Source organism: Molothrus ater, chromosome 8 (genome assembly GCF_012460135.2).
Source record: "Molothrus ater isolate BHLD 08-10-18 breed brown headed cowbird chromosome 8, BPBGC_Mater_1.1, whole genome shotgun sequence".
NCBI classification, from domain to species: Eukaryota; Metazoa; Chordata; class Aves; order Passeriformes; family Icteridae; genus Molothrus; species Molothrus ater.
Genome location: NC_050485.2, coordinates 33,326,328 through 33,343,402, shown reverse-complemented (window position 1 = coordinate 33,343,402; position 17,075 = coordinate 33,326,328). Strand labels below are relative to the sequence as shown.

The following is a 17,075-nucleotide window of genomic DNA, read 5'->3' as shown; positions in this document are numbered from 1 at the left end:
AGAAGCTTGGATTGATGTAAAAATACAATACACAGATATTAAGCAGAAAAATCATAAACTCATATTTCTATAGTTGTAAGTAAGAATATGCCTGAAGTAAGGGAGAAACTGCACTGATAAGGTGGTGAAGGGTTTATAATGTAGGGGTGGGGTTGTGTGGAATAAACTGAGAGTTCAGAAGTCAGAACAGAAGCAGATGTGTGCCTGTGAGACAGGAGCCCATTGGACAAAAGTATCCTCAGTGCAGCAGAAGTGAGTAAAGGTGATGGGTCAGAAAAGCAAAATAAACCCTGTGGCACCTGTCCATTGGGTTAGAAAGTTCTGGAGTGCCTTGTAACAAAGAACTTGTGACTGCTCTTGAGCTATGGCTGAATGCTTGCTCCTCTGAAATCTCAGGGACTCTGAGACTGATGTTTGTCTGAGCAATAAATCCTTCTTAGCCCAACTGTGGTCCCATCCCTTAATTAATGCAGGATTATAATAGAAATCCACAATTCCCAGCTTCCCCAGTCCCTCCACAGTCATGCCCAAAGCCATGAAAATCAAAAGCAGAGATAATGCAGCTTTGGATCAGCCCTGGACACAGTGTGGGACTGTCCAAGTCCCAGCAATAGAATCCCAGGGTTTTTCCAGAGCCTCTTCTATGCAGGGGGAGAAACAGATCCCAGGGCAATCAGATCATTTCCAGGACTCCTTCCCTCCTGCTGCACTCCATTTAAAAGCACATTTTCTAACTCATCTCCTCCAAAACACTGACAATAATGTTCTTTTCTCTGTGTTTTTCCCCAGGGGTGACACAAAAGCGCTGGGGCCCTGATGGTCAGAGGACATGCACAGGCCTTCAACGGGAGAGTGGTGTGTGGAGAAAATCCAGCCCTTCCAAGGTAAAATAAATAAATTCTGTTTGGGGAGCAGTCAGCAGAATGCAGGAGGGTTTAAAAAACAATCACTGATTGCTGAGCAGTATGTTTGGACTTGGTTTTGTTTAGCTAAGCTTAGCTTAGGCAGCAGAAAAGCCAAATATAACGATGGCTAAGTGTTGTGATTCTGTGTGCTCTTGGTGACGGGGAAAAATGGCATGTTTTGTTGAGGAAAAGAAGTTGTAAAAAACCCCCCACGAGGCTAAATCAAGCAATATCCCAAATATCAGTACAGTCTGCCTGATATGTCCTCAGGACAAAGCCTGAGGTTTTCAGCTCACCACAATTACTTTGTGTACGTGTGGATATTTTTTTCACAAGATGCAGTGAAGCTTGAAAGCTCCCAACGAGCACAGGATCAGCTGGGCAAGCTTTAAAGACCCAATTCTTTGCTAAAGATTGAGAGGAGGAAATAATACATATTTTCAACAGAAAAAAAGGAAAAGTAAATTATTTAAAATATTGGCACAGGAGTTTGTAGCTAATCAGGAGCGTTTCTGACATTCCTTTGGACTCTTGCAGGATGTCTCCATCTGTGCAGCCCTCAACAAAAGAAATAAATGTCAAATTAACTACTGGAGCATGAGAGATGCATCCAAAATAAAGTCTCTCAAGGAACATTCTTCTTTGGTGCCCTGTAGAAATCTGGGGGAAGCTTGAGAGTTTTGGAAGGCATGCAAAGGTCTTAAACCTGTAGGTAGAAGTAAATGAAGTGAAGAAAATATGAGGCAAATGTTGTTAGAAACCATGAAAGAAACAGAGGAGGAAGAAAATGCTTTCCCTGAGGCTGTGAAATTATTGAATTGTCCAAACCACAGGCAGCTGGTTTAAAGAGTTGATAAAATTTATCTGGATTTCACCTCGTTAATAAACTCTTGATCTACCTCTGCCCATTTGGGTTCCCAAGAGGCTCCTTCCCAAGGGATACAAAGGAGCTGTTTCTGGTGGTGTTTTCCTGCATGGAGGAAGAATAGAGGGGTGGTTTAATAGGAGCTCAGATCATGGAATGGTTTGAATTGGAAGAGCCCTTAAAGATCATCTCCCCATAGGCTCCAGTGTGGTGTCACTCTGATGCCTTGTGCAGGCTGCCCTAGGACAGAGGCTGGACAGAGCTAAAGAATAAAGCAGGGATTCATTAAAAGGATCTCCTCCATGGATCCACCTTGGGCAGCACCAGAGCCCAGCCAGGGCTGCACCCAAGATGAACCAAAATGGCCCCAAAATGCACGGCCGGGCACGGGCTCTGTCCCTGGGATCAGTTCTGCTCCATTTGCACCTTGCAGTTCATTGTCCCATTCCAGCTTTAGCCCCTGCAGTCCCACCCTGCTTGTTTTTCTCTCTCCAGCCCACGGGGTTTGTGCTCTTGGGCTGAGATTTGGATCATTTGTCCTTGGTGCCCAGCTGGAGCAGGAATTGTTTTGTCTCCCTGCTCTGTGCACAGAGCTCACCAACCCTTAATATGAAGCTCAAAAGTGCACATTAAAGCAGCACAGAATCTGAAACATAGAAAAGCTAAAACCTGAGGCATCATTTTCCCCTTCCTGAGCAGGGTGACCAAGGCACCAGGAAGGTCATAGCGCTGTCACCCTCACAATCCTCCTGGAGGAAGAACAGTATCGTATTTTGTGAAGCCCTAGTTGAGTCCTGGAATTGATTATCAGGTGATAGACACACTCAGCTAGGATTGGGGTGAATTCCCAATAAGCAGGAGTTGATGGAACCTAAACACAGAATGGGCTTTCTTTAGGAAGCTAATCCTCAGATCCTGCATGCCAATTCAATGTTGTATTTGGATTTTTTTTTTGTTTTCTATTAGGATCAAGGGATCTGGGAACACAGGGCAGGAGCAATCTAATCAGCCAATTTACAGCAGCAATGAGATTAGGCCAGATGCTTTATTGCATGGGACTTATGTGCCCAATGGGGTAGATAATAACAACAGGAGGCTTTAAACTCAGGTTTACTCTGTCAGAGAGCTGGAACATAAAAGCACCTCCTTTGTCACCTCAGGGGAAGTAAGGTGTGGTCTATCAAGATGGATGTTTCCTCTCATGGATGGAAAAATTAATCTGGGCCACCGCCAATCAATCTTGTACATATGTGTTTGTACATTGTTGGCAGGTGTCACCAGGGAATCATAAGCAAGAGAGAACTAATTAATTAAAATAGTGCTCAGAGCCCTTGTGAGTAACTGTATCAGTTTTTTGGGAGTTTTTCATGCCTATAACTGGTGAGGTTGTAAAGCTGTCATGCCCATGGTGCCCACATGTCTTTTGCAGCATGTGATGTCACAGGGCAGTGATCCATAATATACTTAAATGCTTTCTAAATTCCAGGAGATCATCATGAAAGATGAATTTATAGTCTGCAACTGGCAACTGTCTTTGTCATGTCCATTTTTAAACAGCCTCCAATCCCATCCATGGTCATGAGTTAAGTACTCAAAATAATACTATGGAATACAGGTTTTAAATTTTAATATTTTTCCCTTCACCAGAGTGATAAAGTTTTCATTGAAGCCTCCCAGACAATTCAGAGCTGATTTCAAGAGCGTGCATTTTTAAATGACAAAAAAGTTATTATGAATAGAAAGGTAACAAGAGATCTTGAACAAAACTGTCTGCTGTGATAGATGGTGGACAAGAAACAGTTGCACACAGGATATTGGAGTATGGTGATAACTGGGAATCTTTTCATTTGCAGGAATCTCTGCCTTCCCAAAACACGACATTGGTTTCACCAGTAATCATTGCACAGATTGATGAGGAGAAGCCCTCTGTGCCTATGCAGGCCCTGCTCCCCCAGCCCAGAGCTCATCACACAGAACCATCCTTGCCTAACCAGGGGCCAGCCATTGTTAGCAGAACATTTCTGGTGCTTCCCAGCCGCTTAGAGATCCAGGCATCCTTAGAAGACACCATGTCACCGTCGGACTCTCCCAGCCCAAAGCAGTGTCCAGGCCAGCAGAGAGGCTTTGCCTCCATCACTGTCACAGCCAGGCGTGTTCCTGTGGGCTCTGGGGAGCTGGCAGGTGGCCCTGGGGCTGGCCAGGAGCCCAGCACCGTGTCCCCCGCGCCCAGCACAGTCCCCGCTCTCCTCGAGCGCTGGCCTCCCCCAGCCCACGCAAACCAACCTCCTTTAAAGGCTCCCAAGTCTTGCTCAAGATTAGGTGAAGAACCCCATAAGCAGCTTTTTGACCCTGGAATCAAGGAGGATGGCGTGGGTCTCCAAAGCAGTGATGGGAGGGAGAAAATTCCACCTTCATTCATCTCCTGTGTCCAGCTGCAGGTGTGTGAGCCCTGTCCAAACACCATCTATTATCTGGACAGGTCACTCAGCGTGTGCATTGACCAACCTCGAGTTAAATGCCAAAAATTGTACAGATCCACGTTGTCCTTGAGCCTGAAGTGCAGTTTGTCCGGATTAACAGTAGATGGAGTAGATGGCATAGCTAATGGAGAGCCCATGGAGGAGAGCGCTCCAGGGAAGCTCCCAGGAGCGCACGGGGCTCTGCTCAGATCCCACCTGAGCACAGACTTCACGGGAAATAAGGTAATTAAGGAGGAGAAAACAAAGGAAGGACATTTGGGTCGTAAATACCCTTTGCAAAGTGTCTTTGCCTCGGGACTTCCAGCATTTGTGGATATTCCCAGAGGACCTCACAAGGCAGCAGCAGCAGAGGAAGAGGATGAGCAGCCTGGCAGCCACCACACTGTGTTTTCCCTCCAAATTCCTCATTCAAGCAATGAGGCAGGTAAGCCATTTCCAAAAACCTCAGGCTGGTGGAGCAGAGGTTCAGGCTGGAGCAGCCCCACCACAGTGATCCTGTGAGAGCAGATAAGAGCAATTCTCACTTCTGCAGAGGCTCAGGGAGCTAGAGCACAACCCAGAGGTTTCCAGCTCCAGCACTGCCATGAATATTCACCATGGTAGTGATGTGTGCTGCTCATCAGCTGAAAGAGAGAAATCCCCCTGTGTTTTCTGCATTAAACCTCTTTTTTTAACCATTTATAACAGTATTTTTTTTATTTTTCTCCCAGCAACCTGCAAGTGCTTATCCCCTGAAAATAATTAGGTTTATCTTTGAATAAGGGCTGAATTTCAAGGTGTGAATTTTAAGAAGGAGATAACTGCACTGAGCTTGGTTTTGTGCTCCTTGCAATTAAAAATGATCTTGTTTTCAGCTTTTATTTAGAAGGCTACAGTAATAAGCCCAGGCTTTTGTACTTAATGGAACCAGGTAAAAGGTTTGCAAATCTTGAACACGTTTGTTTCCAACCTTTCCAAGCATTTTACAAACATAAAATGTTCTTTGCAGCATTGCTCCTTGGGGAAGGGAGAGACGCCCTGGGGATTGCTTCCTGCCCAGAGTGGTGCAGTTCCTGCTGCACTGGGATTTCCCAGCACATTTGGATAACCACAGCTGAGTTTATTGCCTTTCCAGGAAGGGAAGGTGGATGGGAAGATTGTCAATGAGTGGAGTCTGTTTTTTACCAAAAGCACAAAGATTAAACTCACCCCCTCTGTATCCTGCAGCCTTGGGCTACATTTAATTGCAATTACCCTGTTCTTACATGGCCTTTTTGAGCTAAGGGTCAGTGCATGAACACGAGCCACTTCCTAAAGCTCCTTTGTAGCTTCATCCTCCCAGTGTGCCAGTGGAAGGAAACAGAGAGATGAGAAGGCTCACGCTGCCTCGAGGGCTGGGCAAGGTGCAAACTCCCCCGAGTCTCTGCTGCTCTCCCTTTTCCATGCCTGAAATCAGTGGGATTGTTCCTGCAGGGGCAGAGCCTGAGATAAAATATTCCTCTGTTTTCCTAAGCATAATCCAGGCTGTGTGGTGTTGGAGAGGAGAAGAACAATGGGGAACAGGAGAGGGAAGATGCCAACCAGTGGCACCAGCAAATGCAACACTTCATTGTATACACCCTAATTTTAAATATTAAGGAATATCACTCCATGGGGAGTGTTTTGTATTCAAGGCTTTGTTCAACACCATCTAAGGTTTCTCTGTGATAAAGCAGATTTAAAACTGAGCATTCCCTGGACTTAGTGATGCCATGGTGGCATGGAAGAACCACTTTTACTAGAAATAATTAGAAAGTGAATTGAGAGGCTGCTCATGGTTCCATAGTTTTACTGAAAGGAGGAAATCAGTGAAGTAAGGAGCTGAGAAATACTGGTTTGTGATAAAGGACTTCCACCATTTGTGTACACAAGACTATAGGTGTAAATAAACATGGGAAGTGTTACCTTTTAACTGCTTCCACCTTTTGTGTGTGCCATAATGTAGAATGCAAAGATATACATTTCTCCTGCTCAGACCCTTTGTAATGTGTAAGGAGGTGTTTATCAGCTTACTACAACTTTCCTGTGTGAAATTTGAATAAACAACCAGAATAATGCTCCAAAACAACAGCAGGATAATCCAAGTAGCGAGCTTGTCAACCATTAAACGGGACAAACCAGGAGAAACCTGGTGAAATGCATGGGACATCCACACTGGTCCTCAAAATGAGAGGGAATGGTGTAGTTTTAACCTGGGACACATTAAGAGCTGAGTCCTTTTTACTTCTGGACTGGGTGAAGTGAGGAGGAGAAGTATTGCTATGAGATTATCAATCATGGAATCATTTATGTTTGAAAAGACCTTTAAGATCATCCAGTCAAACCAGCCCCCAGCACTGCCAAGGCCACCACTGACCCATGTCCCCAAGTGCCACATCCAAAGGGCTTTTAAATCCCTCTAGAACTGAACAACCTTTTTGGAGAAGAACTTCTATCCCATTCTAGATTCTCAGTTATTTTGGATAGTTTTTTTTCCTCTGCTGTTTACTAATTCAAACCTGTTCCTGTTAGGCTTTGCTCTGCTCCATGTTTATGCAATGAAATGTTTGTGAAATGAAGTGTTTAAAAAGAAAGGAAACCCAGCAAAGAAGGGACAGTGAACAAGTTTTGCCACAGTGTTCGTGCTTTAACTCAGTTATCTTATGGATGAGGTAACTGCAGAGAGCACTTTGTCCATTACATTTCTGATGACCCAGAAAGTTGGAGTTTATATTGGTTTGCAGCTGTAGGCAAGAGCTTCCTGCCAGCAGAAATACAAGTGGTAATAACATCACTATGCTGAGAAAAAAAAAAAAAGGAAAAATTACTTTCAAGGCTACACTTCTCTGTATGAAATCTGTAAATGCAGTTTGCAGGATGTATAGGTTGCTTTATTAGGATCTGAGTTGGAAGGAGCACCCAAATACTTCTCTGCTTTACAGGTGCTGGGGCTGAGTTTGCTGTTTCTTCTAGGCCCAGTTGTCTTTTTCCTAATCTTTTGTGTGACTTCACTGCAGTAATGATGACTCTACTTACTGTATTACTCATATTATTTCATGTCCAAATCCAACTGTTCAGGACTTGGCTTTACATAGACCTGGATAACTTAATCTAAGGCCCTTCTTTCAGCAGGAGGCTGGGCCAGGTAATCTCCAGAGTTATATATTTCCACCATGTGCCACATATGAAAAGGATGCTTTAGGATTATTAATGAAATGTAAATCTTGGGCTCTGTTTTTGGATGGGAATTACACTTGGAAATCCAAATCTCTGGGACTCAGAGTTCAAAGCCATGGTTCATGCTAGAGCACCCCAAGGATGGAATATGATATTTTCCCACTGTGGACTCTATCTTCTATTGGCTGCACTGCTTTGGGCCTTTACTTCCATTATCTGGCAAGAAATGGGATTGTAAGGGCTGGAAAATCCATGTTATACATGAAGTCAGACTTGAACCGTGGGAGGACAGAGCCGTGGGACAGAATTGGGTTTATTTTTAGTGAGTGGCCGACATTCCCATCCCTTGGGCAGCTGCAGGAACGTGTGAAGGGTCCCACTGGGGGCCACACGAGCCACCCACCTCAGAGATGTGGCCAAGGGCCAGCCCAGGCCAAGCTCCACGAGGTGCCTGCCACGGGTGATGGATGTGCATCACCCTGCCTTTGGTCATGGCTTTTAACAAGCTGTCAGGACTTGCTAACGCTGCTCTTAGGCAATGCTGCAATTTCCTTTCCTGTCTGCAGCTGATGTCTCATAAATACAAGGTAAGTTAGAAATGAAAAGATTAGTCTTGTTTCTGCTGAAGACAGGAACATTTTTAATATTAATTTCTCACCTAGCTTTCATGAAGAATGTATTCCCCATGAATATCTAGTTCTCCATCCATCTTTCACTATCTATTACCCTACCGGGCACTGGGCTGAATTATTAAAAAGGAGAAAAAAGAAGAAAATGGGACAATTTTAAAATCTTTTTGACCTCTTGATTAAACAATATCATCACTTTTCTAGGGAAGATTATGAATGCCAACATCTAAATTTATCCATTTGAGCTTAGATAGCAGGAAACTTCACGCCTGAGCGCCTTCACACATCTCAGCTATTTTCTAAACCAAAATATTTCCTGCTTACCTCTACACTTATGTTCATGTTTTGTTGTCATACCCAAAACTGATGTGGAGAGATATTAAGGAATAACAACTGAGCTGGAGAGTGAATCCAGTCTGGATGGTGGGTGCTGTACTGGATCCCTCAGCCCTGAGCTGAGGTGCAGGTGTGCAAAGAGGGTGGGGGGAGATGACAAAAGGGAAAATCATTAATTACATTCCCATGTAAGCCACCCAAAATTAGGGACATCAGGGTTATAAGATAATCATCAGCCCTAGTGTGGCCATAGGACCAGGGCAGTGACAATATCTGTGCTGGGCACTGCTGAGGGACCTCAGATCCTGGGGTCAGCCTTGGACAAGAGAGACATGGAGGGGCTGGAGGGTGTCCAGGGAAGGGAACAGAGCTGGGGAAGGGTCTGGAGGCTCTGAGGGAGCTGGGCAGGGGCTCAGCCTGGAGCAAAGGAGGCTCAGGGGCCCTTGTGGCTCTGCACAGCTCCTGCCAGGAGGGCACAGCCGGGGGGTCGGGCTCTGCTCCAGGGCACAGGGACAGGAGCAGAGGGAATGGCCTCAGGCTGGGCCAGGGCAGGTTTGCGTTGGGTATTGGGGAAAATTCCTTCATGCAAAGGTTTTTCCAGTGGTGGAGTCCCCATCCTGGTGGGATTCAAAAGCCATGTGGAGGTGGCACTTGGGGACATGGTGGCTGTGGCAGTGCTGGGAATGGCTGGAGCTAAGGCACAGAAGGTTCCAGAGTTCCATCTGGAAGGGTTCCATGGTTCCACACTGCAGTCAGCAGCAGGAGGGGATGGCACACAATGGGTGGCTGTGATGAACGTGCTCAGCAGAGCCCTGGGAGCTCCCCTGCCTCCGGGGTGTCCAGGGCAGCACTCCCAACGTTCCTCTTGGAGAATTCAGGGATGAAATGCTTGGGAGGGGAGGGACGTGGTCACAGCAGTGAACGAGACTCCCCGGAAACTCGGTAATGCCAATGCTTGCACCTTTGCCCAAAGAGCATGGCAGGTGACTCAAAAGCATAATTTGCTTAATTAAAACAACCCAAGGCAGTGAGTGAGGAAAACTGAGATGGGATCTGGGCTTTGGGTTTGTCGAATGGCCCCAGAGGATTACAGACTTCTGTTTCCTTCTTGAACTTACTCATAACAAGTGCTGAAGTCAGCAGCGTGTTTTTAAGGGGTAAATAACTAGACTTAAATTTGTTTCAAGATCTATTTTAATTTTTTGATGCGTGTATGTATATTCCTCCTCATACTGGGGTAAAATCAGAACAGCTGGTGCTGTGGGACTTTGATAAGCTGCTACCTGCAAAGCAAAAATATATTTTTGTTTTAAATACACACTGAAGAGCTCCAGGTATTTGAGACATTTATGTATCAAGAAAATCTTGCGGGTCACCTTTAAACTAATTTATCAACCTGGTAACAGAATGGGATAATTAGGAAATCTGAAGGCTATGAGTAATATTTACTTTCATTAGTGAAATAGTATTTGAAATGCTATGATGAACGAATGTGGCCCGTTGTTCTCACCTCATCTTCTGTTTATGGGAAAGTCACCATGCAATAAGCCAGAGTACAAGATTTGTACGTGTGTAAAAAATAAATATATATATATATATACATGAACAAGATATAATTAGAGGAAAGCAGTTCCTGACAATATGGAATTTATTGTATAGAAACTTGAGCAGCTCCAGCTGATGCTAATTAACTCTCCACCCTGCAAATGTGTGCAGCAGAACTGGTGGTGAAGACAGGAGAAATATGAAATATGGCACAGGAGATTTTACTTATCTTGCACCTGCTAAGCACAAGGAGCCAAATCTTCAGCTGATGTCAACCAAGTGAAATCTCTGCCTGCAGAGGAGTGACACTGATTTACACCAGCCAGGAATCTGGCTGGGGATGTTACTGACTTGGCATTATGGACACAGCAGCTGGTGCTGACTTGTTAAGAACAAAGGACCACATGCCAAAAAGCCCATTAAAAGGAGCTCCTTTGATGTTTCACTTCATCTGGGATAAATTTAAAATGGAGGAGGCTGTCAATTTTCCTTAGTCTAGACATTCTGTGTCACTGGGTCCGTGTTACGCTGAGGTGTGACCTTCACGTGCTGCATCCCCAGAAAATGAGGATTCAATCATTGCAGGTGTTGAAAACTCGAGTGAGGAACTGCAAATCCTGTTACTCTGGAAGATGCTGCCAGCCTTTGAGACAGACCCCAGCCTGTGTGATGGGCCAGAGCAGTTGCCTCTCTTTGTCTTGGAGCTTTTAATTTCATTTGTAGAAAGAAGGGGATGCCTTGTATTTTCTGGAGGGTCCTTTTGCATTTTTTAGAGTAGCAGCTCTTCAGCTTTGCTCTGTCTCAAAGGCCTGCTGCCTTCCCCATCATCTGGTGGGACAAAGGGTGTAGGAGAAGGAAGGGATCAGCAGGAGGGGTGTTCTTTGATATTCCACTCCTTTAAACTACCTATTTATGAAATCAAAAGACAGATGTGGTGACCTCCTGTCCTGCCATATGGAGGCAAGGCTACCCCTGGAGATTGTGGGCAGTGATGTCAGCAGGGGAGAAGGGTGATGCTCAGGGCTGTGAGAGCCAAATCTGGCTTTCAGTGACAACGTTGTGATGTCACAGTGACCCTGGCTGAGATCATTTTCCTGTGGAACCAATTGTTCTTTATCAGTTTCTCTGTGGTTTAAGGCAACAAGCAGCCAGAGATGGTTGGCTCTTCTTGGGGTTTGTTTCTTTGCAATTTTCTTGTGGAATTTTTTTGTTTGGTTTTGTGTGATCATAAAATGATTTGACTGGAGTTGAAGTTTCCTTCAGGAAATGCCCTTTGAGGATTAAAGGCTCAATTTTCTGTAATGGGACATAGCAATGAAGCTGTTGGGTAGGAAGGCCATTGTTTCTCTGGAAGACAGAAGGATGTCTGCCCTGTTAATGATGATACAGAATGTGTTTTTATGAGTGAAACTTGTAAATTAGATTTTCCCAAAGATTTTCGTGTTGTCTGAAGATCCAAGTTAAAGTTCAACATATGAAAACTGAGGGTTTGTTTCTTCCTCTCTTTTCCATTTTGGATTCCATGATTTAAAGGTCTTTTCCAACCTACACCATTCTATGATTCTGTGATTCTGTGACATTTCTGAGCTGTCAGCGTTGGTAAGAATGTGAGACAGTTTGAAGTGAAAGACTGGAGGGTACAAGTCACTCGTTAGCACTCCGGGCCAGCAGCAGGGCTGGAATACCAGAATCATTAAAATAATGATTAAAAGAGATGGGCTCTGTGGATTCAGCGACTGCATTATGCCACTGGAGTAAAGAGCCTCATTTTCCCCTAATTCACACTTGGTTTAAACTAGGAACGACTCTTGTACAGTCTGTGAAATGAATACTTGGCTCAGCCTGGCTGCGGTAAATTATCAGAAGGAGCTGAACTAGGTGCCTCGGACATGATGAGAATTCCAAGTGGCCCAAGCCTTTCTTACCCTGAAAATCACCATTTAAATGTTCTGAATCATCCTGAACACTTTTTTTTTCAAGTCACACTGCATCAGATTACTCCTTGAGTCACTACAATAGCGTCTGATAGCTTCTAGTATGACGTCCTGGAAATGCAAACATGGATTTTTAACTCGGAGGTTTTGGTTCTGTGGCTGTTACAGGGAATGTCTCGAAAGTACAGCAGTAAATATTTTTTCCTTTCATCCTCTCCCAGCTCATAGGAGGAGAAAGGGAAAAATGCTAGTAAAATATACAAACACTGTAGTTGAGCAGCTGGATACTGGGAGCTCCCTGGTGTGAGCAGTCACCTCAGATTGTGTGGGTGGGTTATTAGCTGTCCACTCAAATATCCTGCTGCAATTATACCTTCTCACAATCCAGGTGTAAGGTGATGTCCTGCAGGTGCCAGGCAGGAATGTTGCCTTATCATTAAGGTTGGAAAAAGTCCTCAAAGATCACCAAGTCCAACACCACCATGTCATCTAAACCAAATCATCAAGTGCCACATCTGCTACTTTTTGGAACACTTCCAGGGATGCTGACTCCACCTGGGAAGTCTGTTTTGGGGTTAACCACTCTGTCAGTGAAGAGATCTTTCCTGCTGCCCAACCTGGACCTGCTCTGGTGCAACTGGAGGCTGTCAAATTGCAGGATTTTCCTGCTGCAGCCACTGCAAATCCTCCTTCCACCAAAATTCTCCATGGCAGCCAGACTGGGTGCAGCACATTGGTCCCCATTCCCTCCCTGGAATAAGTGATGTTCCCTTGTTTAACACCAAGGGAGAAGGTCAGTTAATTATTTGCAAAGTGCTTGGAGAAAATAAATTGGCCTTCAGCAGGGAGAGGCTGATTGTTAGGGGCTGGTGATTAGCTGGGTTTGGGATTGTTTGCTCTGAAGCCACTACAATAATTTTGCCCAAAGCCTTCTGTAAACAAGCTGTTTCTTGACATTAAGAAGCTTTTCCTACTTAGGACTGATTATAGGTTTGAAGCCTAACAGCTCTTAGGTACACTTTCTGTTTTAAATGATTACAACTTTCTACAGTCAAATATTAGCTTTTGCCAAAAGAAAGCCTCTTCCTTCTGAGAAATATGGGCACAGCTGTCAACATGGTTTAAAAAAACAACCAGAAAGAGGTAGCTAGGAAAAAGAAAAGGTTTTTTGCTAGAGATAACTTTTTAATCTAGACTCTTAGCTTGAGGTGTTATTATATAGCTGAGATAATTAAGCTTTATCCCCATCAGGCAAGGCTGTTTGAAGAAGCATTAATACAGGTGCAATGACACATTCATTGGGAACAATGGGCTGGCTGAGCCTCTCTCCTCAAGCCAGCAAAGTTACCTTGACTTTGGATCTTGACATTTCTGGGAATGGAGCTGAGGATCCTGAGGATCCAGCCCCAGGTTTTTACTGAAAGGTGAATCAAGACCTTGTTAAACATCACATTTTGAACAGGGAGTGTGGGCAGAGCCACATTACCAGGAATTCAGGTAGTTTCCATGGATGTTAATGCTGAGCAGCAGCTGATGCTGCCTCTTTCAAATGAATCATTTGAGAAGCATCAGGAGGCAGTTTGGGACAAAAGTCTCATTGCTGGTCAGCAGGAATTTTAGTCAAAACATGAATTTTGTGGCACCCCTGGCCAACTGCAGCTCAGTGACTGATCACAAGTGATGCCTTTTCTGAAAAATAAATCCTCCATCCTACCTTGCATCCCTTGACAAACCCTGGCATAACTAATAACGCTGTCATGGCTCTCAGTGTTTCCATTTCTCTGGGTTACCAGGCTGTTGAGATGATGTGCTCTGTTTGCTCACATCTAAGACTGCGTGGCTCAGCTGTGCCAACCCGTGATTCATGATAAGGCCTGGGCCATCAGTCTCTGTCAGACACAGGCTGGAGTCTTGCCTGGGATTATGGATGGCTGCTTGAGGCACGTGTGGGTCTCTACAACTACTGGGTCTAAATCTTGAAGGAGGCAGAAGTTTGTTATATTTGAGGAATGTTCATTCCTGCTCCTCTCTGCTTGGGATATTGGCAGCATCAGCTCCCAGCACGGAGGTCCGAGAGAGCTCAGCAGCTCAGGATGTGGGGATTTTATTAAATTAAAACAAACCCCCCAGCAGGTGGTCTGCAATGTACAGCTACCTCCAATGCTGATGTCTGATCTCATTAGGGACACACAGGGAATCAGCTCAGTGTCCCCTCCCCAGCCACCTCTCGGGCTGACTTGGTGGCCGGGGAGGATTTGCAGCCCTGCTTCTGCTAAAATGAACTTTGGCCAGTTTCAAAGGAGCACTTTGTCACAAATCATCAAAAATCCACACTGGAACTCTGGGAAGAGTGCTATATTCAAGGATGAAAAGCTGAATTATCCTGCTGTAAAGTGAAATGGGGGAAAAAAGCAGTAACAATGGAACAGGGGATGTTTGCCTGGATTGTGTGTGTCTCAAATTTAACCTGCTGTAAAGCAGGGTCACTTCCCGTTAGCAAAACCCCCTGAAGGGAGAGAGGGGGAAATGTAAAAAGATACTTTACAGTAAAACAATATACTTATTTTACTCCAAGATCAAGGATTCTTTTTTTTTTTTTTTTTTAAAGGAGCTTTTGAAAACCTACCCTTGGTTTGACAGAATATTTTAAACTCCTCCTATATGGTATGGTTTTCACTAAGTCATTATTTAAAAATTGAGCTCTTGTCATCTTTCTTGCACAGGGCAAAAATGACTCTTCTCCAGATGTAATTATGACTTTATTCCTTAAATTTGCTTCTATAAGCAGCTGAACTTTTCCAACTACAACCTATACTGGCTGAATTTTATTAATGGAGTCATTCTGCTTTCTGTTTCTTTGAGTTTTGCTTTCCCATATCTCCCAAAGCATTACACTTGCATGTCTTTGTTCATTGGTTTAAAGGCTTTCCTCAGCTGGCATAATAGAAAAAACATCTATTTCTGGTCATCCAGTTGCAATTCTGGCTATTCTCAGTGGGGCATATATATTTCAAGCTGGGTTGGTGGAGGGATTTAGATACACAATTCCAGATAGTCTTAATGAGAGTAACAGTCCTAATTCCCCACACAGAATATTAAAAACGGGTCCAGGGTGTACAGAGTGAAACGCTGTGATCTTACCTTTAAGTACCTTTGCCTTGTTCTTTTTTTTTTTTTTTTTTTTTTTTATTCCTAAATATCATTTGCATCTGTGTTCATTAAAGTAACTGAGAGCTGCTTTGAGGATGAGGGAGTTGATTTTTGGAGCCCCTGTCTGGTTTGCTTTGCTCTGTTTTCCTGGGGATTTGGCTCCACCTGGGTGCACCTTTGGAAGAGAAAGATTAATTCAAGAGGGAGCTGGAAGAAAGAATTTAGCAAATTGACTCTGTTATTATTCTGATTGCCTTCAGTGTTAGACAAGAAGAAGATGCACATTTTTTATTGCCTTAATTAACTACCACCAAAAAAAAGATCCCCACCATACTGTGAATCTAATAAGGATTAAGATTCAGTCAGAATATTAGAACCAGATCCACAAGGAAGAAGCTTTTCATGCAGGAAGGACGTGTTGATTTTATTCCTGAATTTCATCAGGAATCATGGGGGGTTTTGAAATTCTTCCTCAAGGCAACCTTTTATCATAAAATGCTAAGAAGCATCCATCCCCTTTTTCTAATTTTTGGCCCCATTCTTAGTTTTGTTCATGCATTTCTTTTCCTTCTCTCCTAATCCTCATCTTCATAGGGATCCCCCAGGCCTTGTTGGGAGGATGCCACTGGTGGAGTTTCTTTCAGCAGGGAAGTGGTGCAGAGAGGAGAGAAGGTTTTCTCCATTTGCACAACGTGTAAGAAATTTCCTGGAGCTTAATTGTCCATTCTTGAAGGTTGCTGTACTTACACTTGGAAGCCAATATCCATGGAGAGCTAGTCTGGTAGTTAGGAGTAAATGGGGTGTGAATACTCCAGGCAGCTCTTCTTTCTTGTGTTCAGATCAATATTCTGAGTTAGAGAGATGTGTCTTGGAGCCTCCTCCTTCCCTCACTCTGGTCTCCACTGTTTTACCCTTCTCCCTTACAGCCCATTCTGACCCCCCTGATGACTCCTGCTGATTTTGGGGAGCCCAGCAGCAGCAAACAGCCCCTCCTGTGGACACAGCATTGCCTGGAGCAATTTGACAGTGAAGCTGTTTGGCTTCACAACACACATTTGCTGCACAGACCATTTCTTGATATGAAGGCAAATTATCTCCCACTGTGATGCTGCCATGGATGAGCAGAAACTCTTTCCTCCTTTCCTCTTTCTTCTCTTCTCTGTTTACTGCTGGCCAGTAAACTATTTTAATTTAAAAGGTGATTTAATGAGATAATCTGTTTTCCATTCAGGTCCTTCCTGTGGCTTAGCTCCCTCCTTTTTTCCCCTCTATCCATCTGATTTCTTGGCTGCCTGAGTGAAAGGGTTTCCTCCCCTGCTGCTCTGCAGTTACTCAGTGCTACCTGCTGCTTTCTTCATCTTCTCCTACCCCACTGCTTGTTCCTACCTCCTCCCACAGCCACCCTTTGAGCCCATGACCCCATTAATCTGTCCCAGTGGTTTTTTCCCCCCTCTTTGTGCTATAAGACATTTTTGTGTGACTGCAGGAATGGGATTGATCGGTGAACAGGTCCATGGATATGCAAGAGCTCTGAGGGGATGCACAGAAATGAGTCTGTCCAGTTTCTTGAGAGCATTTGCATCAAAACTATTTCCATCTGAGAAAAGAGCTTAGTTGTGACAAAAGATAAGGGAGATATTTGCAATGTATGAAAAGCACAGAGAAAAATAAGTTCTGTCAGAGAGCAGGAGAGCTTGGATGCTACCCCAGAGTTTGGGAGCTCTGTGTGCACCTCCTTGCTTTGACCAGATTTTCTGTAAGGCTCTGAAACTTTGGATGGGGTTCATCTCAATGAATTTAATTAAAAACAAGGTTTGTTTTTTTTTCTGTTTGTGCTGATCTTCAGGGATCCCTCACTGGAGGATCCCCTGAGGAGCTGACTCCTTCTCACTGTATGGGCAGTGACAGGAAAGAGCTCAAGATGTTGTGGTTGGAGTCAATGATCTCAGAGGGCTTTGCCAACCTAAACAATTCTGTGGTTCTGAGCTCCAAGCTCTGATCTGCAGGGAAAGGGAAAACCAGTAAATGCTGTATCTTAATGCCTGTGATTTTCTCAG

General features: G+C 44.3%; 1 protein-coding gene across 1 annotated transcript in view; it reads left to right on the top strand.

The window, feature by feature from the left end:
• The window catches only part of C8H10orf90 (chromosome 8 C10orf90 homolog), a 63,018-nt gene that overhangs the window by 29,821 nt on the left and 16,122 nt on the right, over positions 1-17,075 (top strand). The window contains 2 exon segments of the mRNA XM_036385195.1: positions 790-884; positions 3,624-4,674. Of these exon segments, the coding sequence (XP_036241088.1) occupies positions 790-884; positions 3,624-4,674 (1,146 nt within the window).